The 26,279-nt window shown below is 49.2% G+C and overlaps 1 protein-coding gene across 6 annotated transcripts in view; it reads left to right on the top strand.

The window, feature by feature from the left end:
- Nucleotides 1–26,279, top strand: part of EHMT1 (euchromatic histone lysine methyltransferase 1) — a 268,050-nt gene that overhangs the window by 196,514 nt on the left and 45,257 nt on the right. For all 6 annotated transcript variants that reach the window (XM_049896755.1, XM_049896754.1, XM_049896756.1 and 3 more), the window contains 6 exons: nt 567–712; nt 12,906–13,049; nt 19,283–19,503; nt 21,409–21,582; nt 22,741–22,823; nt 23,977–24,083. In XM_049896755.1, coding sequence (XP_049752712.1) covers nt 567–712; nt 12,906–13,049; nt 19,283–19,503; nt 21,409–21,582; nt 22,741–22,823; nt 23,977–24,083 — 875 coding nt within the window. The remainder of the gene's footprint in view (nt 1–566; nt 713–12,905; nt 13,050–19,282; nt 19,504–21,408; nt 21,583–22,740; nt 22,824–23,976; nt 24,084–26,279) is intronic.

Raw genomic sequence — 26,279 nt, 5'->3', positions numbered from 1 at the left:
TGTCTGCCTAGGCGTCACCGAGAACGGGAGTGGCCCTGTGTTTCCGGTGCTGTTGCATTAATTAGTATTTTCAGCTAGTTTGTGTGCTCTTTCCCCAGTGGTGACTAACCCTGTAGATAGTAAATAACCATTGTTAAGGTAGGTCTTTTTGTCACTGCGATTCCAAAACTGTTTGAGGAGAATGAGGTTTCTGCATATGGGGAATGTTTTTTCTCTGAAAACCAGGAGATTTAGAAGGTATTGGTGAAGTACGTTCCCTCTCTCAGCGCTTACGTCCTCAGTCCTAGGAGTATGAATTGATGAGTGGTTTTTTGGAAATAGCAAGAGGGCCATTAGCCAGAGTGGTGGGATCGGGTCCCCTCCCAGGACTGCGCAGGGGTGGGGTCCTCTACAGGCTTACTGCACCATTTGTGCGAATCTCTTCCGGTGAGGTTGCCATGAGGACCAAGTGATGGCTGCCTCTGGGCCAACCTGAGGCTCAGCGTTGTGGGTCTGATGCAGGGATGTCCTTCCTGGCCCCGTCATCTGTTCCAGGCGGTGCTGACGCCTGTCTGTGTGCATTGCAGGGCTGGCCAACGGTCCTGGAGCGGCAGACGCGGACGGCCTCCAGGAAGTACCTCTGTGCAGCTGCCGGATGGAAACCCCGAAGAGCCGAGAGATCACCACCCTGGCCAACAGCCAGTGCATGGCCACTGAGAGCGTGGACCACGAGGTGAGCAGGTTCGCCTTCCTATGAACAGCCCCAACTGGCAGTGCGTGGAAAGCACCCTTTCCTCCAGTCTTCAGATAGTGTAGCCCCTTCCTCCCAACAAGATCACTCATGTTACGTGACCAGGGACCTGGGTAGATGCTCCAGAAACCACGAGCATATACTGGCTGTGAAATCACCCTGGAGAGGAAGCCTGCAGAAAGGATATCCTACAAACTGTGTTTGAATAGTGTGGCTCTGGGGTCTCATTTCACTCCCATCTATGATCACATGAAGGCCTCCTTCCTTGCTGTGAAGTCAGAGGTGGTTAGAACAAGCCAGGGTGAGTTGCTGCCCAGGACCTGGTGGTGCCTGGCTCGGCCCACAGTCAGTGGCCCCTCCCACCAGGTGAATGCCCAGCCTCCACTCTGTGGGCTGTGGTGACTTTCTCTGCCAACTTCCCTTCACCCCAGGCTTTGCAGAGGCTTTCTTGAGCCCCTTGTGGCTGTGGCGTCTAGGGAGACTCAGTCATGGCTCCCTCCCTTGTGGCTCCTTCTGGCATCTCTTCCATGGAGGGGAGGGAAAGTGACGGAAGGGCTGCCATCTCTGGGCATTTCTTGAATTATTCCTAGCTCTTCCAGCCCTTTGGGCTGCTGGGCAGTAGCGTGGCTGCCTGAACGTACGTGTCAGGGCTTGTTGGGGTGAGGCGCTGAGGGGAGCCATGCACCTAGTCTGCCCTCTGGCCTAGCCTTTGCTGGAGACGAGGTTATTAGGCACCTTCTTGATCGATTTATGTGGCTGCCATTCTAGCAAGATTTCTGATCTTGGGCCTTCTGAGCCATCTGGTGGTCTGTGACTGGGTCTTAGCTGTAAGTTTTAGAATTATGTGGTACTTCCATGTATCATCTCTAGTCACATGAGAACAGAGAGGCTGGGCGCTGCACTGCCCATCTGCCGCTATGCTGACTGCTCTGTCTGCTGGCCTGCAGTGCTGGGCCGCATGGGAGGATCTGCTCTCATCCTTCACGTGCGCCTGTGTGAACACTGGGTGTGCTGCAGCCCATGCCTCACTCTACATGTCCATTTCCTTGATGGATTTAATGCCCGCATCTTTACATTTCCAGGACCCATGGGCTTGCCCAGAATAGGAGGCCGAAGCTTGTGCTGGTTCTGCCCTGACCAGCTGGGCACTCCGAATGAGCGGCCTTCACCTCTGCAGGGAGGGGCCAGCCGTACCTGCCTCTGAAATACTGCATAATGCCACACGTTCTCACTCTCACACTTGGCCTCTTCACAGGCCCCCTTCACCCTTTTGTGCTGAAGTTTAAAAGAGCTTTTCTTCATGACAAAGTAGAGAACACAGTTAGCCTTCTGAACTGACTACTTATCTTTGAGCCGATCGTGAACCAGTGTTTGCATGTGTCTCCCTTTTGCCCTTGGCTTCTGAGCAAGTTCCATTTTTACACTAAACGTCTTAGTATGTCTCTCTCCTTAGGGCAAAAGAGAACGTTTTCTTATGTAATTTCTTAATCAAGAACACTTTTCCTGCCACCCTCTTCTCCTTTTCTGTGCTCTTGAAGAAACTAAATTAACTATAGAGTGGCCCAGGCTCTGGATTGATCTCCAGCTTTCGTGTGTTGTTTTCTCCTCATTTCCTGTAGCCTGAAAGTTAGATCTACAGACTTAAGTAGGCTCAGATATTTAGTGTTTGGTTATACTTTATTTAATTGTGGCAGGAATGCGTTAGAGGTGGCGCTTCAGCCCCCTGCATTGTGGCAGGAGCAGCGGTGCTCTCCTGAACGAGGGGCTTTGGTGAGATCTTGTAAGCCTTTCCCTGATGGTGCTGGAGTCCTTCAGGGACCACTGCCTGAGTCCGTTCTTTCATTTGAAGTTGCAGGATGGCGACTTTACAGTTCTCTCGTCCATTCTGCATCACCAGCTGGCGTGGAAGAACTGTCCCTCGTCAGCTAGGCTATTTTATGCCCCTGAAATACGTTTCATATTGCACAGGCAGTGTAAGTAATTAGTTCTCTCTCTTTAATTACCACGTTCAGAGTAAGAGTTGGTGCCCTAAAATCTGCCAGTGGTATCCAGCGAGTGTGCTTTTTGTTTCTGTGTGCTTTTTCTGTCTTTTCTCTCCCCCCGCTCGCTCCTTTCTTTTAGCATCCTTAGGAACTCATGGCCTTTGCTGTATTCAGTGTGTGTTTTTTTTCCTTGCAAAATGAAGTGCATAAATCCAGAAAACCATACAGGACAAGTATGTGGTTGAATGAGTTAATCTAAGGTGATCACTCCGGTAATCACCATCAAGGTCAAGAAAGAGAACCTGGCCTCCCTTCTCAGAGCCCCGCCCATGTGTTTCTTCTGAGTCAGCCCCCCATTCTCCCCTACAAGTAACCACTGTTCAGACTTTGTTCTCAGATAGTTTTACCCTCCATATGTGTATCCCTCAGACACTGCTACCCATTCTTCCCGCACTTTCATGGCCCCTCCATCCCCCTCTTTTCAGTCTCTCTGGAAGAGCCAGGCCATCTGGACCCCAGAGGCTCCCACAGCCTGGGCTCTGGATCTCACACTCCTGATACGGTACAGCGTGTGCCTCTGTACTTCCGCAGATTCGCAGCCTGACACGGGGGCCAGATCAGACCTAGCTCAAGCCAGTTTTCAAGACTGTAGAGGATGTTTAGCAAGCGGCACATAATAACTGCTTTTGGTCTCTGTTGCCATGTTAGCAGCCATTGATGCCTATAGTTATTAACTCATTGTATGCTTCAACGTGGGGATCTTGCAGTGCTGTTCTTTACTTTTCATTTACTAGTTGAAATGATTTTATGAAGACATTTCCTACTCAACTGCCATTTCATTACTCGGTGTACATTCATGGAGGAAAGACAAGATAGATGTTTTGAGTCTGTTTACCAGTACCAGGTACTGAATTGGTTTTCTCTCATTTTCTGAAGCTGACCAATTTTTTGTTTTAAAATATCATTTTGAACTCATGTATTTAAGCAACTGTCAGTTTCTCATACTGTGTTGGTTTCTGTGTTGCTGTGATATTGGAAGCTTTGCCACTGGTATTTCAATACTAGCAGGATTACCCTTGGTGGACAGGTTCCAGCAGAGCTTCCAACTAAGACAGACTAGGAAGAAGAACCTAGCAGTCTACTTCTGAAAAAACCCACCAGTAAAATCCTTACGAATAGCAGCGGAACGTCGTCTGATACAGTGCTGGAAGATGAACTCCTCATGTCGGAAGGCATTCAAAAAATGACGGCGGAAAGAGCTGCCTCCTCAAAGTAGTTGTTATTGTTAGGTGCCTTCGAGTTGGTTCTGACTCATAGCGACCCTGTGTACAACAGAACAAAACACTGCCCAGTCCTGTGCCATGCCCACAGTCATTGTTATGCTTGAACCCATTGTTACATCCACTGTGTCAGTCCATCTTGTTGAGGGTCTTAGTCTTTTTTGTTGACCCTGTGCTTTACCATGCATGATGTCCTTCTCTAGGGACTGATCTCTCTTGACAACATGTCCAAAGTATGTAAGACATAGTCTTCCCATCCTTACTTCTAAGGAGCATTCAGGCTGTACTCTTTCCAAGACAGATTTGTTCGTTCTTTTGGCAGTCCATGGTATGTATATTCAGTATTCTTCGCCAACATCACAATTCAAAGGCATCAGTTCTTTTTCTGTTTTCCTTATTCTTGTCCAGCTTTCACATACATGTGATGCGATTGAAAATACCATGGCTTGGGTCAGGAGCACCTTAGTCTTCAAGGTGACATCTTTGCTTTTCAACACTTTAAAGAGGTCTTTGGTAGCAGATTTGCCCAATGTAGTGCGTCTTTTGATTTCTTGACTACTGCTTCCATCGCTGTTGATTGTGGATCCAAGTAAAATGAAATCCTCGACGACTTCGATCTTTTCCCTGTTTATCACATTGTTGCTCATTGGTCCAGTGGTGAGGATTTTTGTTTTCTTTATGTTGAGGTGCAATCCATACTGAAGGCTGTGGTCTTTGATCTTCATTAGTAAGTGCTTCAAGTCCTCGTCAACTTTCATTAAGCAAGGTTGCGTCATTTGCGTAACGCAGGTTGTTAATGGTTCGTCCACCAATCCTGATGCCCCATTCTTCTTCCTATAGTCCAGCTTCTCAGATTGTTTGCTCAGCATACAGATTGAATAGGTATGGTGAAAAAATACAACCCTGACACGCACCTTTCCTGACTTTAAACCACACATTATCCCCTTGTTCTGCTCGAACAACTGCCTCTTGATCTATGTACAGGTTCCTCATGAGCACAATTAAGTGTTCTGAAATTCCCATTCTTCTCAATTTTATACATAATTTTTTATGATCCACATAGCCAAATGCCTTTGCATAGTCAGTAAAACACAGGTAAACATCTTTCTGCCGTTCTCTGGTTTCAGCCAGGATCCATCTGACATCAGCAATGGCTATACTCAAAGTAGAGTCAGCCTTAATGATGTGGATGGAGTCAAGCTTTTGAGACCTTCATTTGCTGATGTTTCATGACTCAAAATGAGAAGAAACAGCTGAAAATAACCATGAATAATTGAAACGTGGAATGTACGAAGCACGAGTTTAGGAAAATTGGAAGTTGCCAAAAATGAAATGGAATGCATAAGGATCAATATCCTAGGCGTTAGGGAGCTGAGATGGACTGGTATTGGCCATTTTGATCAGCAGTTATACGGTCTGCTGTACCGGGAATGGTAAATTGAAGAGGAATGGCATTGCATTCATTGTCAAAAAGAACATTTCAGGATCTTTCCTGAAGTATAGTACTGTCAGTGATGGGATAATATCCATACTCCTCCAAAGAACACTAGTTAATATGAATATTTCTCAAATTTATGCACCAACCACTAAGGCCAAAGATGAATAAATTAAAGATTTTTACCGACTTCTGCAGTCTGAAATTGATCAAACATACAATCGGGGCACATTGATAATTACTGGTGATTGGAATGCAAAAGCTGAAAACGAAGGACTACTAGTTGGAAAATATGGCCTTGGTGTTAGAAATGAGGCTGGGGATCACATGATAGAATTTTGCAAGACCAGCAACTTCTTCATTGCAAATGCTTTTTTTTTTCAACAATGCAAACAGAACTATATACTTAGACCTCACTGGATGGAAAATACAGGTGTCAAATTGACTATATCTGTGGAAAGAGACCGTGGAAAAGCTTAATATCATCAGTCAGAACAAGGCCAGGGGCCAACTGCAGAACAGACCATCAATTGCTCATATGCAAGTTCATGTTGAGGCTGACGAAAATTAAAACAAGTCCGCAAGAGCCAAAATACGGCCTTAAGTATGTCCCACCAGGATTTGGAGACTATCTCAGGAATATATTTATTGTGTTGAACACGAATGACTGAAGACCAGATGAGTTGTGGATAGATATCTCAAGGACATCATACATGAAGAAAGCAAAAGGCCATTAAAATGACAGGAATATAAGAAAAGACCAAAATGAATGTCAGAAGAGAGACTCTGAAACTTGCTCTTGAGCATAGAGTAGCTGAAACAGAAGGGAGGAAATGATGAAGTAAAAGAGCTGAACAAAAGATTTCAAAGGGCACCCCGAGAAGACAAAATATTTTAATGAAATGCACAAAGACCTGGAGTTAGAAATCCAGAATGGAAGAACACATTTGACATTTCTCAAGCTGAAAGAACTGAAGAAAATATTCAAGCCTGTACTTGTAATTTTGAAGGATTCTGTGGGCAAAATATTGAATGATGAAGGCAGCATCAAAAGCAGGTTTAAGGAATACACACGGTCACTGTACCCAAAAAGAACTGATTGATGTCCAGCCATTTCAAGAGGTAGCATGTGATCAAGAACTGATGGTATTGAAGGAAGTCCAAGCTGCACTGAAGGCATTGGCGAAAAACAAGGCTCCAGAAACTGACAGAATATAAACTGAGATGTTTCAACAAATGGATACAGTGTTGGAGGTGTTCACTTGTCTCTACCAAGGAATTTGGAAGACGGCTACCTGGCCAACCAACTGGAAGAGATCCATATACATGCCCATTCCAGAGAAGGGTGAGTGAACAGAATTCAGAAATTGACCGAACAATACCATTAATATCACATGCAAGTTAATTTTTTTTTTAAATCATCCAACAGTGGTTGCAGCAGTGCATCAACAAGGTGCTGCAGGAAATTCAAGCTGGATTCAGAAGAGGACATGGAATGAAGACTATCACTGCTGATGTTAGATGGATCTTGTCTGAAAGCAGAGAATGCCAGGAAGATGTTTACCTGTGTCTTATTGACTGTGCAAAGGCATTTGACTGTATGGATCACAACAGATTATGGATAAAATTGGAAAGAACGGGAATTCCAGAACACTTCATTGTGTTCCTGTGGAACCTGCACATAGACCAAGAGGCAGTTGCTGGAACAGAACAAGGGGATACTGCATGGTTTAAAATCAAGGAAGGTATGTGTCAGGGTTGCATCCTTGCACCATATTTTTTCAGTCTGTTTGCTGAGCAAATAATCTGAGGAGCTGGATTTTATGAAGAAGAATGTGGCATCAAGATTGGTGAAAGACTCTTTAACAACCTGCGATATGCAGATGACACAATCCTGCTTGTTGAAAGTGATGAAGATCAAAGTACAGCCTTCAGTATGGGTCGCACCTCAACATCAAGAAAACAAAAATCCTCACAACTGGACCAATGAGCAACATCACGATAAACAGAGAAAGTATAGAAGTTGCCATAGACTTCATTTTACTTGGATCCAGAATCAACACTCACAGAAGCAGCATTCAGGAAATCTAAGGACGTATTGTGTTGGGCAAATCTACTGCAAAAGATCTCTTTAAGGTGTTAAAAAGCAAAGATGTCACTTTGAATACTAAGATGTGCCTGACCGAAGCCATGGTGTTTTCAGGTGCCTTATACCCCTGTGAAAGCTGAACAGTGAATAAAGAAGACCGAAGAATCGATGCCTGTGAATTATGGTGTTGGCAAAGAATATTGAATATACCATGGACTGTCAGAAGAACAAACAAGTCTGTCTTAGAAGTACAGCCTAAGTGCTCCTTGGAAGTGAGGATGGTGAGACTTTGTCTCATGTACTTTGGACATGTTTTCGGGAAGAACCAGTCCCTGGAGAAGGACATCAAGCTTGTAAGGTAGAGGTTTAACAAAAAAGAGGAAGACCCTCAATGAGTTGGACTGACAGTGGCTGCAACAATGGGCTCAAACATAACAATGATTGTGAGGATGGCGCAGGACAGGGCAGTGTTCCATTCTGTTGTACATAGGGTGGCTGTGAGTTGGAACTGACTCCAAGCACCTAACACTAACAACATTTGAGCATATTTGATGCATTTTAATTTTTTATGTTACTGTTGTTATTGGAGGTTGAATTGACACACCTTTGGCCAGTGAGACACCTTCATCCTGCTCTGAGTCCTCTTGACAGGACTTTTTTGGGCTTCCTTGCTCTTCTGTGGGTTAGGTACTCTTCACTCACCTTGTACGTTCTCTGCCCTGGGACCATCTGTTTTCTATGAAGCGCACCTTTTTCTCAGAAATTTTATTTATAAGACCGTCATTTGGATCATATGAATGGTGGTTGCTGCTGGATCAGCCAGTGGAGAGAGCTAGGGGACGTATACGCATAGGGTTGTGTGTGTGTGTGTGCTGGATCAGCCAGTGTTTTAGGCCTTGCCAGTGGAGAGAGCTAGGGGACGTATATGCATAGGGTTATGTGTGTGCGTGTGTGTGTGTGTGTGTGCTGGATCAGCCAGTGGAGAGAGCTAGGGGACGTATACGCATAGGGTTGTGTGCGTGTGTGTGCGTTTGATAAAATACCTCCTGATTTTGTATCCATACCTCCAGTTCTTACCCGCAACTGCATTAAATGTGTCTCCTTTCTTCTATGTTGAGAATCCTGGTTTTCAAGGTCACGGGACATGGTAGAATTAGTAGAGTATCCCTTAGATATTAATATGTTTTATCTCGTATGGCACACCAATATTTCAGAGTAACAACGTTCACGTTACCATAGTATCTTTATGGAAAATATTAACATTTTTTCTGTATGGTCTCTGCATCTCCCAAATTAAAAATCACTGTGCTGTATTTGCATTTTCAGAGCGTAAAGTTATTACATATTACACTCACTCGCTCTTTGCTATTGTCAAGTTGACTTCGACTCACGGTGATCCCATGTGTGCAGAGTAGAACTGCTCTGTAGGGTCCTCAAGGCTGTGGCCTTTCGGATGCAGATCGCCGGGCCTGTCTTCCGAGGCGCTTCTGAGCGTGTTTGAACTACGAGCCTTTTGACTAGTAGTTGAATGTCCAAGCGTTTGCACCACCCAGGGACTCTTCTCTCTGTCTGAGCCCTCATTTAGTGTTAGTTTTATAGGTAACTGCGCTTAATGCTTACCTCCAGTCCTGTAGTCATTTTTGGTTGTCTCAAGCTCATCTTCTAGAACATGGGAAGCAGAGGTCAGGTAGTAAATCTTGGTTTTGTGGACCAGGCAGTCTTTGTCGCAGCTAGTCAGCTCTGCCCCAGAAGTAGCTGAATGAACACTGGTGTGTCCCAGTAAAACTTCTGTTTATAAAGATAGGCAGCAGGTTAGAATGAGTTCGTGGGCTCTAGTAGCTTCCTCAGGAAGGGCTCACGGGAATAGTACTCCCTGAGTTCTTGCGTGTTGATGACGGTTTGCCTCTTCCCTTTATGCTCGAAGGAGCCCTGGTGGCTCGGTGGTTAATTGCTCGGCTGCTGACCAAAACGGTCAGCAGTTTGAATCCCCCAGCCACTTCTTGGAAACCCTTTGGGGTAGTTCTACCCTGCCCTGTGGGGTCACTGTGAGTCAAAATTGACACTAAGGCAACAGGTTTTTTTATGCTTGAAAGTTAGTTTTGCTTATAAGTTACGTGTTCTTTTTTTCTGGATGCTTAACGCGTTTTTTTCTTCACTATATAGTGTCAATTTTTTTTTCTAAAATTTCTGCGATATTTTTTCAAATGTTAGCTTTTAGTGTTTTATTTCCTTCCTTTGATTTTCTTCTTCAGGAATTCATATTTGTGTGATGGACTTTGCCTGTATCTTCAATATCTTTATCTTTTGTTTGAATCTTTGTAATTTCCTTTGGACTTTTAAAATTTTCTCATTTTTCACCTTCTTGCTTCTCTTCAAGTATTTAGGCTTTAAACCCCAATGACTCTTTTATTTCTGATTCTTTCCTGAGTTCTGTCACCTCGTTTCTGAGTTTTTCTGTTTCTCACTTACGTTGTTCTTTGATTTCTTGTATCATCTTCTTAATATCTTTTAGATTCTTTGGGAACAGCAGGTTATAGTTCTGTTGTGTGCACGTGTTTCTGGTATGAGTTCATGTCTGTAGAGAGATGACTCTCTTCTTTATCTTCCTTAGGACTTTTTGTATGAAATTTTACTTCATTCCAATCCTCTTGCTCATTTTTATTAGGGAATAGTTTTAGGCAGGTTGTTCCAACTTCACAGAGCTCCCTTTTCTGTTTTGTGTAGCGATGAAAATATGGTGGCTCACTTTCTCGGTTCTGTTTCTTTCCCCCAGTAGTTCGTAAGGAGTGATTTAAGCACCCCTGGAGATCCCCGAGACTCTTCCCTGGGGTCTACAGGTCAAAGCTATTTTCATAACTCTTCCAAAATCATGTGCTTTTTCCCTCCCTCACCTCACCTTGTCTTTGAAAGGTCTGTGATGCTCTGTGAGCCGTGATCTCCACTGTTAAGGAATCATGCACTGGTAGGAGGTCATTCAGGGTCCTAGACCTATGGGCCTTAATGTAACGGGGATCCGGAAGTTTTCAGTGTGGTTTGAGGTTCCACACTGCAGCTAATCTTTAGGAAGCTTCCGCTTGTTGAGTTTTGTGTCAAAGAACAGCGGTAATTACCTGAGCAATATCTAATACCCACAGTTAATCTGCTCTTAACACAGAACAAATATGAGAACCCAGCTGTCTTTTTTAAAACCAGATATTAGACTATTGCAAGTAATATAAAACAGTGGCTCTCTTTAAAATTTTTTTGCTTTGGAGAACAGTTATTTTTTAAATTGAAATATGTTAACATGATGGGTTTATGGTTATTTGTAAATAAACTAATATTTCACAGTTTTCTCTGTTTCAATTTCTGATATTATAAATGCTGCTACGTATAACCCACATAAACAGAAGCTCTTTGGGATCCCCAGTAACTTTTAAGAGAGTTAAAGGATCCTGAAGCCAAAGATTTTAAGGGCCACTGGGCAAGAGCTTCTCTTTTTCCTCATTTCTTTTGTCCCCGTCTGGCTCAATTTGACTCAGCTTCCACAGCTTTTCCATTCCCAAACCCTGCACCTGAGGGGGTCCTGATGAGTCAGCTTGAGGGCTCCTGGAGTCTGGGCCTCAGCAGGGCCACCAGCATTTACTGCAGCCCTGACCCATGCGGCACTGGAGTGAGTAGCACCTTTCCAGGGTCAGCTGAGCTCTGTCTTCCCTCAGTCTTCCCCGGTGACCCCCTCGTGGTAGTTTGGGTTCTCCTGGTCTGGGGCCCATAGACGCTACTTCCCTGCCTTATCGTCCTGCACAGACTCCAGGGCATGCAAGTTTCATGGCTCACGGTGGTTTCTCTGCTCACTTCTGTCTTGTGGTTGTGGTAGTCACCTGGGTTTGTTGTAATGTTGCCCGTGGGTTTTGGTTTTGCTCTCTAGGTGCTCTGTTTTTTTGTTTTGCTTACACACATGCGTATATATGCGCATGTACATATTTTTGGTTGTTGCTCTTGTTGGGAAATTGTACATGCAGTAGCTATTACCACAAGGTCGTTTTTTCTTGTGTACATCTTAGTGGCATTGTTTATTTTGGTCAAGCTGTGCACACCTCACCCTCATTTGATGTTAACGTCTCCCATCACCCCATAATAACAAGTGTCTCCTATCTAGAGAGTGATTCCCTCCTCACCCCCATCCCTGGTAACCACCGGTGAACGTTGGTTCTGTCTGTTTTTATGTGGAGATTCCAGTAGACTGCTGAGGTGGCTACTATTCTTCCCAAAAATGTTTTCATCCTTTGGATGCTCAGTTGTCTCATCGGCCAATAACAGCCCTTTCAGACTCAGCTGACCTAAGCTGTTTCTGCTGGAGCATGGACTTTAGTGGGTGTTGTTCGGCCAGTTCTCTGCTGGAGGACTTTTGTGGACATGTCTTTGTGTGCTTGTTCATTTAGATCTTCAGATGGGGTTTTTGGAGAAGAACATGCATTTGCAAGCTTGTATTTCCAAATTGCTTGACAGGAAGTTTGGACAAAGCCAGTAGCGTCAGATGGCTCTCTCCCCGGAGCCTGCAGGCTGGGTTGCAAAATGGAAGGGCCAGCGCAGGCTTCTTATTGCCCATTTCCTTCATTACCAGGACGTTTAGACCTTTTGTCATTTGTTTTTGGGTATTTGCATTCCTTCTCTGGTGAATTGTTTTTTCTGCTATTGGCTTATTATCCTTCCTTATTGTTTGTAGGAGAGCTATACATAGTAAACAGGCAGCCCTTCGCCAGGGGTACGCATAGAACGGTATGTCCAGGGGTCTCTTCCCTCCCAGGGTAGCCTTTTGCTTGCACCCTCAGATCATGGTCTACTGGCCCTTGGCCTCATCAGGCCCTCAAGGCACTGTGCCTCTCACTTGAGTCTCAGCCGTGACCTCCATGTATGGTGATTACAGCCGCCCTGCTACATGGGGCTTGACAGACTCACCCTGCCACCGTCCCCAATTCTGGCCTGTGATCTTCTTTGGCCTGGTTTGTCCTCCTTGGCCAAGCCCAGCCTTGGCCAAGTGCACCCATTTTTCTTCGATATCCAGCCCAAATATCAAGTCACTGTGACATTTTCCTCAGTTTCTCCCTGTGTTAACAGCCTGCTCCTCTTTACAGTACTCACGCAGGCACTGTTGCTCCTGTGACACAGGATGTGCTTTGACTAATCACTGGACCAGTCGGTGGGCAGGCCTGTCTCGTTCTCCCTCGAGTTCTGACCTTGTTGGATTGGAGGAGCCGCTCACTCACGCTTGTCAGCTTAGTCAGCAGACGTGTGCTAAGCGCCTGCTGTGTGCTAGCACTGTGCAAGGCCTGGCCCCTTGGTGCCTAGTGGATAGATGGGTAGCCTCCCTCACGCTTTGTCACTGAAGCCTATGTCTGTCTGTCTACAGCTGGGCCGGTGCACCAATAGCGTGGCCAAATTTGAGCTGATGCGCCCATCCAACAGAGCGCCGCTCCTGGTGCTGTGCGAGGACCACAGGGCGCGGATGGTGAAGCACCAGTGCTGCCCGGGCTGCGGCTACTTCTGCACGGCGGTAAGTCTGCGCCATAGGACTCCTTGCGTCTGTTGCCCCTCCACGGTTTTTCTCTGAGGCTGTGCCTCCTGCCTCCTCACATCATGCGGCTCTCTCTGGGCCAGCTGTGCTACGTGGGCCCCGCTGACCTGGGCAGCTGTAATCCCAATTCTGCTCTGCGGGCCCTGTTGACCCAGCCGGCTCTCTCCCACAGGCATGTCCTGCCAACTTTCTTAGGAGCCGTAATCTCTGGGCACTGACTCCTGGATGCTGTGCATCCTGGTTGCGCCTCCCGTGGGGGTCCTGGCCCCTGCCACGTCCCCGCTGTGCTCGGCTGGCTCCCCTTGGGCCTCTGCCCATGCTGTTGCCCAGTGTCTGCCTCCCCGAAGCCAGCCTCAGGACACATTTATCAGATAAGCATGTTCTGTGTGCCCCCTCCTCCCTCCATCTTGATTGACCTGGTGCCGTTGCCGTTGCCCCCCATCCCCACATGGACTTTCCCCAACTTCACCATCTCAGTGAGTGGGGTAACTCTGGGCATCCCAGCTCTGGACCTGTCTCAGCTTTTTTCTTGAGTCCTGTAGCTCTCTGTCCAACAAATTGTGTGTCTGGTCTGAGCCTCCCCCACACCTCTGCCTCTCCCTCTTCTTCCTTCAGCTCCGCCATGGTCCTCAGCACAGGCTTCACAGTGGGTGTTGACCCCTCCTTTCTGCGATACAGGTGCTTTCTGGAGAGACATGGCATGCGACACATCTTTGTGGTATGGACCATGTTGATGGCAGTCAGAGGGACGGAGGCTTGAGGTCACAAAGGCATTTACAGAGTGAGAGGGTGGGCCAGACAGGCCTCTTGATGCACTGTGTCTTGGCTCTGTGCTCAGACAATGCCCAGCCCATGGTGTGACCCTCAGCCTATGTTGGTAGGGGCAGGTGACCGTGGAGTTCGGCCGAGGGTGGTGATTGGCAGCCTGAGGCCAGAGGGGTCATGGGCTAAACAGAGAGGCCGCTGGCTCCCTGGCCAGGATGTCCAGCCCCCCCAGGAGCTGGAGGAGCGCACTGGCCAGGGTGTCCAGCCTCCCCGGAAGCTAGAGGAGCACACTGGCCAGGGTGTCCAGCCCCCGCGGAAGCTAGAAGAGCACGCTGGCCAGGGTGTCCAGCCCCTTCCCCGGGAGCTGGAGGAGCACGCTGGCCAGGGTGTCCAGCCCCCCGGGAGCTGGAGGAGCACGCTGGCCAGGATGTCCAGCCCCTTCCCCAGGAGCTGGAGGAGCACGCTGGCCAGGATGTCCAGCCCCTTCCCCGGGAGCTGGAGGAGCACGCTGGCCAGGGTGTCCAGCCCCTTCCCCGGGAGCTGGAGGAGCACAGGCGAGGGTGTTGCCAGTGTGTTGGCTCGCCCAGCTGCATTAGGAGAATCCGTTAGCCTTGTCCGAAATCCAGGCCATGTTAGGGAGTGTCTGTAGGAGGTGGCTTTCCACTGCGGGATCCTCTTGTCATGAAGACTGAGATTTCCTGTCGTAAATAATTCTGCAACGATGTCCTCAAGACCCTCGGGGTCCCTGGTTCCGTTGTCTCCATAGTAGCCATTGTTAGAAGCCGCATCCAGGTCACCTTCAAGGGAGGGATTGTCTCTCTGTGTCCCACCAGCCGTGTCGCAGAGCAGATGTCTTCTCCCCTCTGTCACTGTGGGCATCTCCTAGCTTTGACCTCTGCTGGTGTGACAACTAGAGGGTTATTCTCTGCTCTGTGTGCATTTCTTTGGTGTCTAGAAGGGAGAGTTTCTGTTAGTGGCCCTTCTGTGCTCTTCCTTTTGCTAGTTGTTCTTCATGCGCTGTGTCCATTCTTTTGTGAGGCTGTCTTAGTTATCTGGAGACCTGGTTAAGCATTGCGCTCCTAACCAAAAGGTCAGCAGTTTGAATCCACCAGCCACTCCTTGGAAACTCCATAGGGCAGTTCTGCTGTGCCCTGTAGGGTTGCCATGAGTCGGAGTTGTTGCGACGGCAACAGGTTTGGTTTGGGTTTTTGATCGTAGTTAATCTAGTGCTGCTGTAACAGAAATACCACAAGTGGATGACTTTAACAAATGGAAGTTTATGTTCTTACAGTCTAGGAGGCTAAAAGTCTGAGTTCAGGGCTCCCACTCCTGGGGAAGGCTTTCTTTCTCTGTTGGTTCTTGGAGAAGGTCATTGTTACCAGTCTTCCTCTGGTTTAGGAGCTTCTCAGGACAGGGGCCCAGGTCCAAGGTGATGCAGGCCATGCCCCAGGGAAGCTCCTCTTTACATCAGTTCAGGGCTGTGACCTGAGTAAGGGTGTTGAACCCCACCCTAATCCTCTTTAACATAACCTAATCTTGCCTGTTAACCATAGGCAGAGATTAGGATTTACAACACATAGGACAGTTACGTTAGATCACAAAATGGAAGAGAACCACTTGATACTGGGACTCGTGGCCAGCCAAGTCAATACATATTTTTGGAGGATACAGTCCATGACAGGTGCCTCCACTTCTGGTTGGTTTTTAAAGAACGTATTGTGAGCTTGGATCCACACCCTTGGCCTGGTGTGTGTATTAGGAGTTGTGCTGTGTTGTGTGTTTGTCTTTCTTTATGGTGCTTTCCAACATATACGAGTATATTAAAATTCTATGTAATCAAATTTAGTAGTCTTTTATAATTTCCACCTTTGGGATTATGCTATAAGGTGATTTCCCCACTCCAGTATGTGTATATGTATATGTATGTATGCATGTATTTACCTGTATTTTGTCATAATAGTTTGTTTTTTGGTAGGTTTTTTTTCACATTAAATATTTAATGTGTTTAGTATGATCCCAATTCTGTGAAAATATTATATGTGTGTATTTGTTTATGTGTAAGCAGTCTAAGAGATTAAGTACCGTATTGTTAGTTATGGAGGCTAGCAGACCATAAGTTGGTAAAGTATATATTTAACATTTGAAATGTTTACTACAAGCCTTGATTTTGTAATCAGAAAACTTTTTTTAAACAACTTAAAACAGTCTAAAGGTCTAGGTGTGAGATCTGCTTTTATTTTCCTTCAGATGTTTTGTTGCTTGTCCCTTACCACCTGTGGGTGATGTATCATTTTCTTGTTGGAATGCTGGTGTTAGTAAGCAATGACCACATGCTCACAGACACAGGAGCCGTTTCTGCACCTTTTTTCCATGGCACTTATTTATCTGTCTTTTATCTTGTCTTCAAGCTCAAGCTCTTGTTTTATGGAATTCAAGAGCATGAAACACCCATTGGAAATTTTCTTCTGTTCCCTGGATTATCTTTTGTCCGGACTGGTTTCTTTGTCTTTTACCTGCTATGTCCCACCCAGTCCTTGCCTTTTCTTAAACGTGGCAGAGTCTCTGTGTTTTATTTCACTGGGGTGAGTGTCCTTGACACTGACCCTCCCCACCAGGGGCCTGTGTGCCTCTCTTCGGAGCTTCGTTTGAGGACTGGACACTGTGTTGTCCTACTTTTCTGTAGCCTTGGGCCTGGCAGGCCTGGTGTGGGTGTTGGCTGATGAGGGTGCTCAGCTTCTGCTGTGTGTAGTCTTGCTTGGAAAACCTAAGATTTTTAAAAATGATTGCCCCCCCGCCCAGTGCGCTTTACGGGGGGGATGCACCTAATTTCCCTGTGTGTGGGGCAGTGGCAGGGGTGGGGGTACTTCCCACCCTTGGAGCTGCCACTTGCAGTTCTGGAAGCCTTGGCAGCATTTTGGTTTTATTTAGTGTCTGGTAAGATCCTCTGGGGGGATTCATATCCTCTCATCCTCTGACTAGAGCGGTGTAGTTGGAATTCCATTTATCTGCGTATTTGTGTGAACAAAAAGGAGGCCATGAGAAGATGTACACCAACCTTGCATACTTTCTGCTTGAAGGACGGAATCTGAGGAGGAGAAGGCGATGCCTGAGGGGTGGAAATTAGAGGAGGGGACGGCCAACACCTGAGGGGCGGGAACTAGAGGAGGGGATGGCCAGCACCTGAGGGGCGGGAACTAGAGGAGGGGACGGCCAGCACCCGAGGAGTGGGAAACTAGAGGAGGGGATGGCCAGTACCTGAGGGGTGGGAACTAGAGGAGGGGATGGCCAACACCCGAGGAGTGGGAACTAGAGGAGGGGATGGCCAGTACCTGAGGGGTGGGATCTAGAGGAGGGGACAGCCAGTATCTGAAGGGAGGGAACTAGAGTAGGGGATGGTCAGCACCTGAGGGGCAGGAACTAGAGGAGGGGACGGCCAGCACCTGAGGGGCGGGAACTAGAGGAGGGGACGGCCAACACCCGAGGGGCGGAAATTAAAGGGGGGGACGGCCAGTGCCTTGCTTCTGTTTAGAAAGTCCACACTGGTGTGCTATAGTAGAACAAATTTTAATGTTAAAACATCTTTAAGGGGAAAAATAGTACAAATTACTTATTAAAATCTCAGATGATTTTAAATGTATGTGGAGCAGGAACAAAAACCCACAGGAGTAGCCCCTAAACCAGGGCTTCAAATCGGTTTGAACCTGTTCAGCCATGACCAAAGAAGCAAAACCAGAATAGACTTGAATTTTTACAAATGTGAAGCTTTGGTATGGGAGACTCGGAAGAGGCATGGTGAGTCATTTCAGGAGCCTCACGAGTGAGGTTGGATTATCGACAGAACTGTGGAGAGTGACACCCATTCAAAGAAGGGCTATTGGCCGCCATCTTTGAGTGGGGCACCACTGTTTCTGACTCTGCTCAAAATTCGACAGGCAAGAGATTGGTTGCCCTTGTTTTCTGAAAGGGAGATTAAGTTTCTAGCAGGGCTTTGACCCATGATTTTTCCCATTTTGGTTACTGTTCCGGTTCACCCAAATTCTAAAAATTTGGGTGTCTTCTGGTTTCATGTTGTTGGCTATGACTGAACTGGGAAGAACTGGTTCAAAGCCCTGCTCTGAATGCAGCCCTCACGTTCTCCCATGGTTTCCCACACATATGCACTGTTCACACGGGATGTTTGTAAATGGGGCTGTGCTGTTCACTGCTGCCCTCCCCCAGCCTCTGGGACCCACGCCCGCGGGTTTTACAGTGAAATGGCAGAATTTGCATCCTTGTGTTTCTGTTGTGGGAGTGATCTCAGATTGCCTTGAGAAGTGGGTATTAGGGTTGGATTTAATCTCTTGTCTTCAGTATGTATGAACATCTAAATTTTTTCTGTACTGGACACTTCCAGTTGTTTCTGTCTCAGCTAACCTTGATAAAAGTTACAAAACTCATGTCTCATTTTTTTCATGCTATATTTTTGATGCGAGTGAGTTTGAGCTTCTTTTTTTACATTTCTTGCTCATTTGTGTTGCTGCTCCTAGTATCTGGATCTCAGTTTTCCGATTAGTTTATAAGAGCTCTTTGTGGTTTGGTTAAACAGAGGTGGAGGGGGGATGGGCAGGAGCTGGCAGGGACAAGTAGTGGAGACAGCTGTCCAATCTGGTGGTTATAGACCGAGCTGCCAAGAGCCAGGCCACTGCCCACGCGCCCACTGCATGACCCTGGGCAGGGTATCCACTCTGCTGGCTCTTTCCTCACCTCTCACCAGTGTGCCTGCTGCTCAGTGTTTGTGAGGGCTTAGTGACCTGTGTGTGCACTGTCAGGGCTGGTCCAGCTCTGCTGCTGTTGTTATTGTTATTGCCACACAAGCTCCGGGATTATTGAACATAGGAGAGGTTGGGGGTGCAGTTCATGATAGGGCAGGGGGCTGTAGGAGAGGATGGGCTGAAGCCCTGTGGAAGTGAGTCTAGAGTGGGATGGGGAGGTGAGTAGCCATAGACACTCATGCTCAGGACAGTAGGCAGAGGGCAGCAGCCTGGTGCAGACACTCACAGGGTCCCAGCCCGGAGCCATAGATCTTGCGCCTCATTGGGTAGGCTTGCGCCTTTAGCCTCAATGCAGCCCACGCAAGGGCCTCTTTTGACCAGGCTGGGACCACAGAAGTCAGCAGCAGACAAAGCCTTTGTCACTGTGGGGTCTGCAGGAACAGGGACAGTGGCCTCCCCGGTCAGCCTCACACCTTCAGCTGACTGTGTGTGGTCAGGGGCCTTTCCCTCAGGGCATGGTGGTGCTGCAGACCTGGGGCCTCCCCTGTGGGGTAGAGGGCATGAGGCCACTCTGCTGGTTTCAGCATCTTCCCTCCAAGCAGGATACCTGGAAGCACTCTGTGGGGCGCCTACAAGGGAGGCGGCGTCTGGGCTGCAGCGTCGTCAGCCCCTCTGAGCAAGCTCTTTTCCCTTCAGGGTAATTTCATGGAGTGCCAGCCCGAGAGCAGTGTTTCCCATCGCTTCCACAAGGACTGTGCCTCTCGCGTCAACAACATGAGCTACTGCCCCCACTGTGGCGAGGAGGCCACCAAGGCCAGGGAGGTGACAATCGCCAAGGCTGACACGACTTCCACCGTGACTCTGGTGCCCGGGCTGGAGAAGGCTCCCGAGGGCAGGGCTGACACAACTACCGGCAGGTGTGCCAGGGCCGCGGAGAGCTCCTGAGGGACAGGGCTGAGGAGGGGCATAGGGCTCCCAAGGGGCAGGTAGAGGGCTGAGAAGGGACAGAGGGCTCTCAAGGGGTGGGTGGAGGGCTCTAGAGGGGCAGGTGGAAGGCTGAGGAGGGGCAGAGGGCTCCCAAGGGATTGGTAGAGGGCTCAGGATATAGGCCACCAGGTCAGCATGGGCCAGAAAGTGGCCTGGGCATCTGCAGTGAATCTAGTGGCACCATCCCAGTTACAGAGCTGAAATGTATCAGTCTGGGTTGTTGCTGGTTTCAACTCTCTCATCTAAAAGCTTCTCATGGACTCTGGCCACTAACATTTCAGAAACAGGGAAGTTCGTTTATTTCAGGGCTTTGAACCAGTTCTTCCTGGTTCAGTCATGGCTGATGAAATGATAACAGAACAGACCCGAATTTTTAGAATTTGAATGAACCAGAATGATAACTGGAACAGGAAAAATTACAGGTTGAAGCCCTGCTAGAAACTTAACCTCTCTCTTAGAAAACAAGGGTAGTGTATGCTTTGCACAGCTTCCAAGTCTCTGGCCCTTCAGATTTCAAGTAGAGCTAGAAACAGTGGTGCCTGGCTCAACGATGGCGGCCGGTGGTGCCTCTTTGAATGTGTGCTGCTTTCCACAAACCAACAAACTCATTGCCATCAAGTTGATTCCAACTCATAGCAACCCTATGGGACAGAGTAGAACTGCCCCATAGGGTTTCCAAGGAGCGGCTGGTAGATTTGAACTGCCGATTTTTTGGTTAGCAGCTGAACAGTTAACTACTGTGCCACCAAGGCTCCTTCACTCTCCACAGATCTTCCAATAATCCAAGCTCACACATGAGGCTTCTGAAAGGGCTCACTGTGCCTCTTCCGAGTCTCCCATTCCAGGGCTTCGAAATTGTAAAAATTCAGGTCTGTTGTGGTCTTGCTTCATCAGCCATGACCGAACCCGTTGGGAGCCTTGGTTTATTCACGGCCGCTGGCTCGTGGCCTCTCTGACTCAGCTGGGCTCTGTGGCTCATCAGTCTGGTTTGAGCGTGTCAACTATCCCTATAGCTGCAGCATCGTGGCCTCTTGTTTGCAGCTCAGCCCTCCCGTAGCTGGCTGTCTGTGTACGTCGGGAGCGTTACCCTCTGCCGCTGCTGTCTGCGTCACCGCCTTGTTTGGCATTTTGTCTAGAGGCCCTAGCTGAAGACCAGGAAACACAGACTCAGAGTTAGAAGTATTCATATAGGAAACACAGAACAGTTGTCTTCCTGGAACAGTCCTGTAGAAATAGCTGGAATGCTCCTAGAACTAGAAGGAGTTAGAAGATGATCAGGTCAGACAGTGACAAGACATGTCAGTGGCCTTGTTCCATACCAGCAGCGTGCAGCTGGGAAATGAAATGGCATCAGAGATTCCCAGCTACCCAGGAAAAACCCAACTTAGTAAATACCACACTGACGTGAAAAAAGTGGAAAACTCCACTGAAGGTCATTTGGAGAGACTCAGATTGTGGACATCTCCAAACAAAACACTGAACGCTGTTGGCTCCTTGACATTTACTCTGCGTTTCATACATGTTGAGTCTCAACACTGATGACATCTTCTTTCTGTTAGGGTGGGGTAGCGGGCTGGATAGATACTATGTGAAACTCATTTACAAAGCACATTTTGACAGGAAGCTCCTGCAAGAGTTACCATGTTTGTGAACATTGCTTTCCCAAAGGATAACTCCGTGTCTCTGGCTGGGTCATTCAGGGTGAATAATGACAAAGTCAAGAGACCGTTGCCGCACTCTTGGCTGAGCCGTGTGTGGAGGGAATAGGGTTCCTGGAGACTGGGGGTTACTGTGTCCTCTCAGTCCAGTGTTTCCATTCTCTCCCCTCCCTGCAGTGGTGCCGGGACCCAGCTCATGGAGGGAGACAGACTGCAGAGCTTGACCCTGCAGCCGCATGAGGGCTTCGAGCTGACGGGGCCATCGGGTCCTGTGAAGCCAGCACCTGGCCTCCCCCAGGGGCCGGGCAAGGAGACACTAGAGAGCGCTCTGATCGCGTTGGACTCGGAGAAGTAAGGCCCTCTGTGTTGCCAGGTGCCCAGGTGTTACGGTGAGGGTGGTCATGCCCACATGCTGTGTTCTCGGTCTCTCTTCTGCCCTCTCCCCCTTGCCGAGCAGAGCCTCCTGTGAACTATCACCTCACATGCCCCTGTGAGTGCCATCAAGTCTGGGGACATGCATTGTTGACAAGGCAAACTCTTCAGGGGTCTGTCCTGCCACTTAGCTGTGTGGCTCGTACAGCAGGCCGGTTTGTGGAGGTGTTTTTTCTCTATTCAGGGACATTATTGCAGGTGACTGTTCTGCTCGTTCTGGCATAACAGAAGGGGTCCCTTTGCAGTCGGGAAGGGACATGGTCTCCATGGGGCTCTGCACAGACACTCCCCTGGCTGCGGCTGACATGGGAAATGCTTCAGAGTTAGAGCAGGCTGCTTGCCCCCTGCCCTGGGGTTAGACTAGATGGTCCAGAGGTGCACTGGCTGCTCCAGAATTCCCCTCTGGGCCTGCAGAGGCACATGTGACTTCTTGGGGAGGCATACCAGGTATCCTTGCCCCTCCTGCAGAAAGGGACACAGGTGGGGCTGAGTGGACAGGGCCTCGTCTGCTTTTTGCCCTGATACAAATCCTTGGTGTTGGCTGGTGCAGGTTCTCATCATCTTCTGCCAGCTTCTCACCATGGCCAGGTCTCCCTGACTGTTCACACCATGGTTATCCATCAGTGTGGCCCAGGCTGCTGCCCCTGCTCATCCTCCTGCTTCTTGTTGTTAACTTACTTATTGGATCAAGATTTCAAAGCAAAATTATCTTTTCAGTCCTTAGCTGCCCTAGGCCTCTTCTTTTAACACAAACAAGCAGCAGACGGTCTGCTGGGCGTGACTGAACCAGCCGTTCGTGCCTCTCCTTGGACTCCTGCCCTCAGTTAGTGCTGTGGTTGGGCCGGGCAGGAGGCCACCTCACATGGGCCCCGCGTCTCCTCGAGTGGACCGAGGCAGCAGACAGCCCGCAGGGCCCAGTCGCGGTGCTTGCTGTAGACCCTGCAGCATCACCTGGTGAGGTCTCTAGAGTGGCCCACGGCCCAGAGATGCTGGCGTGGGGTCTGTGTCCTCAGGTTGGCTTGTGGCCACGGTGCCGGGACAGAGGGCATGTGTGACGCCACCGCGTGCTCCCCACAGGCCCAAGAAGCTCCGCTTCCATCCGAAGCAGCTGTACTTCTCTGCCAGGCAGGGCGAGCTGCAGAAGGTGCTGCTCATGCTGGGTGAGTATGTCCATGCCACCCCGTAGGGCCCTGTCTCCCCTGACACTGCACGGGGCTCCCGTCACCCTGCCAACACTGCACGGGGCTCCCGTCACCCTGCCAACACTGCACGGGGCTCCCGTCACCCTGCCAACACTGCACGGGGCTCCCCACTACCCCCAGCACTGTGTGGAGATCCCTGTCACCACTCGGGGTTCCCTGTCATTCCTGACAGTCCATGGGACTCCCCATCACCACTCAGGGTCCCCCATTACCCCTGACCCTGCATGATGCTCCAGTCACCTCACTGATAACTGCTTGAGGCTCCTCATTGCCCCTGACACTGCACGGGACCCCCTGTCACCCCCTATCACTGCACTGGGGTCCCTGTTACCCCCAACACTACATGGGGCCCCATGTCACATGCAACACTGCATGGGGCCCCCCATCACCCCCAACACTGCATGGGGCTCAGTCACCTCGCCAACACTGCACGGGGCTCCCTGTCACACCCGACAGTGCATGGGACTCACCATCACCACCCGGGGCTCCCCATTACCCCCAACGCTGCACAGGACTCAGTCACCTTGCCGACACTGCATGGGGCTCCTCGTTACCCCTGACACTGCACGGGGCCCTCTATCACCCCCAACACTGCACAGGGCCCCATGTCACCCGGGACACTGTACAAGGCTCCCTGTTAACCCTGACATTGCATAGGGCTCCTGTCACCACTGATACTGCACAGCCCTGCCCCCCACCCCCATCAGCCTCAACACTACATGGGACCGCCTGTCACTCCGACCCTGTACCGGTCTCCCTGTCACACCCCATCACTGCTTGGGACTCCCATTATCCCCACGACACTGCATGGGGCTCTTTGTCACCCTACCATTACCACACAGGCCTCACTATCATCTCCACGACCAGTTGGGGCTCCCTGTCATCCCCGACACTGCATGGGGCTCCCTATCACCTCCTCATTACCTCACAGGGCAACCTGTCACCCCTCCCCCCCGATGGCGTGTGGGGCTCCCTGTCACTGCTCCATCACCATGTGGGGCTCCCTGTCATCCCCCAATGCCACATGGGGCTCCCCGTGATGCCTGGGCTCTGTGCCCTGACTGCACTGGAAGTGACCGGTGAAGTAACCATGGAAACCGTGTGCCTGCAGTGGATGGAATTGACCCCAACTTCAAGATGGAGCACCAGAGCAAGCGTTGTCCGCTGCACGCCGCCGCTGAGGCTGGCCACGTGGATGTCTGCCACATGCTGATCCAGGTGACTTTAGCCTTCACCCACCATCCACACGTAAACCAGGTGCACTGCAGAGGCCACACTGCGGGGTACCTCTTGGGGGGTGTGTGACTGAGGTGGGCAGGCAACTCCTGGGAGATGAGGAGGCCGAGGCACGTGGGCTGTGATGCCCAGGGTCATCTCGTGGATATGGGAACCAGAAGGGTCAGGTATCAGTGGATATTCACCACTGGAACTGTACGAGAGAGGGGTGACCAGGGGCTTCTGGATGGTGCCAGGGCTGAGAGACAAGGATGGAGAGTGGCACACAGTTACATCAGAGACGGGTGCCCATCAGAGGGCTGAGAGACAAGGAGAGTGGCACATAGGTGCACTGGAGATGCGTGCCCATCAGAGGCCTAAGAGATGAGGAAGGAGAGTGGTACACAGGTACACCGGAGACGGGTCCCCTGTCAGAGGGCTGAGAGACGAAGGAAAGTGGCACGTAGGTACACCAGAGACAGGTGCAGGTGCCCATCAGAGGGCCGAGAGACGAGGAAGGAGAATGGTACATAGGTGCACTGGAGACGGGTGCCCATCAGAGGGCTGAGAGATGAGGAAGGAGAGTGGTACGCAGGTACCCTAGAGACGGGTGCACATCAGAGGACTGAGAGACAAGGAAGGAGAGTGGTACATAGGTACACTGGAGACGGGTGCCCATCAGAGGGCTGAGAGATGAGGAAGGAGAATGGTATGTAGGTGCATTGGAGACAGGTGCCCATCAGAGGGCTGCGAAGTTGCTGTGTGATAGAGTAGGGAGCGTGACTTAGCCAGAATGTTCTCTGCACCTTCCAGGAAGCTGTGAAGGGTGTGAGAAGTGGTTTGTGCTTGTGGAAGATAGGCCTGGTGGTCCAGAGGGCATGGTGGGAGGGGCAGCAGATGTGCGAAGCCGTGAAGGGCAGTGTTCAACACCACCAGGGACCTGGGCTGTATGGGCATTGCTCGACAGTTAGGCACGAGCTGGAATGCTGTGATGGTTTAAGTTGTATATTCACTTGGCTAGGCTGTAATTCTCAGGTTTGGCAGTTGTGTAATGATACAGAAAGGCAGTTACGTAATGATGTAATTTAGCAGTTATGTAATGGTGTCCTGCTCCATGATGTGATCTAATGTGATCAGCCAATCAGTTGTAACTGGAGTTTCCTTGGGGGTGTGGCCTGTGTCCAGTATATATGGACGTTCTGGCAAAGCTCACTTGTTTGCTCTGGACCTTACAACTGGCTCATCATCATCTGACCTTCTGTTCTTGGGACTCGAGCCAGCTGCCTGCCTTATTGCCTGCCGATCTTGGATTGGTCAGCTTCCACAGCCCATGAGCCAGCAGCCTGCTCTCATACCTGCCGATCTTGGATGTGTCAGTCTCTGCGGCCCGTGAGTGAGTGGCCTGCCATCTGACCTGCTGATTGTGAATTTGTCAGCCTCAAGCTACATGAAATCTTGGTGACATAGTGGTTGAGAGCTATGGCTGCTAACCAAAAGATCGGCGGTTAGAATCTACCAGGCATTCCTTGGGAACTCTACGGGGCAGTTCTACCGTGTCCTATTGGGTTGCTCTGAGTCAGAATCGACTCAATGGCAACGGGTTTGGTTTTGGGTTTTCATAGCTACGTGATTCAGGACAGTCCTTCAGCCTGACACCTCGCCCACGGACTTGGAACTTGCCCACTTCTTCAACCACATGAGCTGTTTCCTTCGTGTAAATCTCTCTCTATATATAAATATAGAGAACCAGCCTTTTACTCCCATCTAAAGAGTTCAGTCCATCTTTGCTAAGTTACCTTCCCTAGTAAAATCTTTATTCCTACCATGCCATCTGATGAGGCCTGAAGAGTCTTTGAGATATCACCTGGGGCAATGCCTGGGGCATTGTCTGGGAGCATTACCTGAGTTAGGTGCCTTACAAGACATGGCTGAATGTTCCCAGGATGCACCCCAACCATCCGTTTTTGCTTCTAGACTTATATATATACTAGATGTACGAGTCCCAGTGAGCCCCAAAAGGTAAAGTACGAAGTGTGACCCTGGAGGAGATACACTACATTCCAAAAGAAACTGCTTAGCTTTTCTGATATCTACAAACAGACGCTTAGGGACTGTGTGTGACAATGGCTTTTAAGGAGGTGGGATAATGGTGCAAGGAACATAAAGTTGGATTAGTCTGAGTTTATCGATATGGACCCT

The sequence above is a fragment of the Elephas maximus genome, chromosome 9, assembly GCF_024166365.1.
Source record: "Elephas maximus indicus isolate mEleMax1 chromosome 9, mEleMax1 primary haplotype, whole genome shotgun sequence".
In the NCBI taxonomy this organism is placed as follows: Eukaryota; Metazoa; Chordata; class Mammalia; order Proboscidea; family Elephantidae; genus Elephas; species Elephas maximus.
Note: the sequence above shows the minus strand (reverse complement) of the source record. Positions and strands in the feature narration are given on the sequence as shown.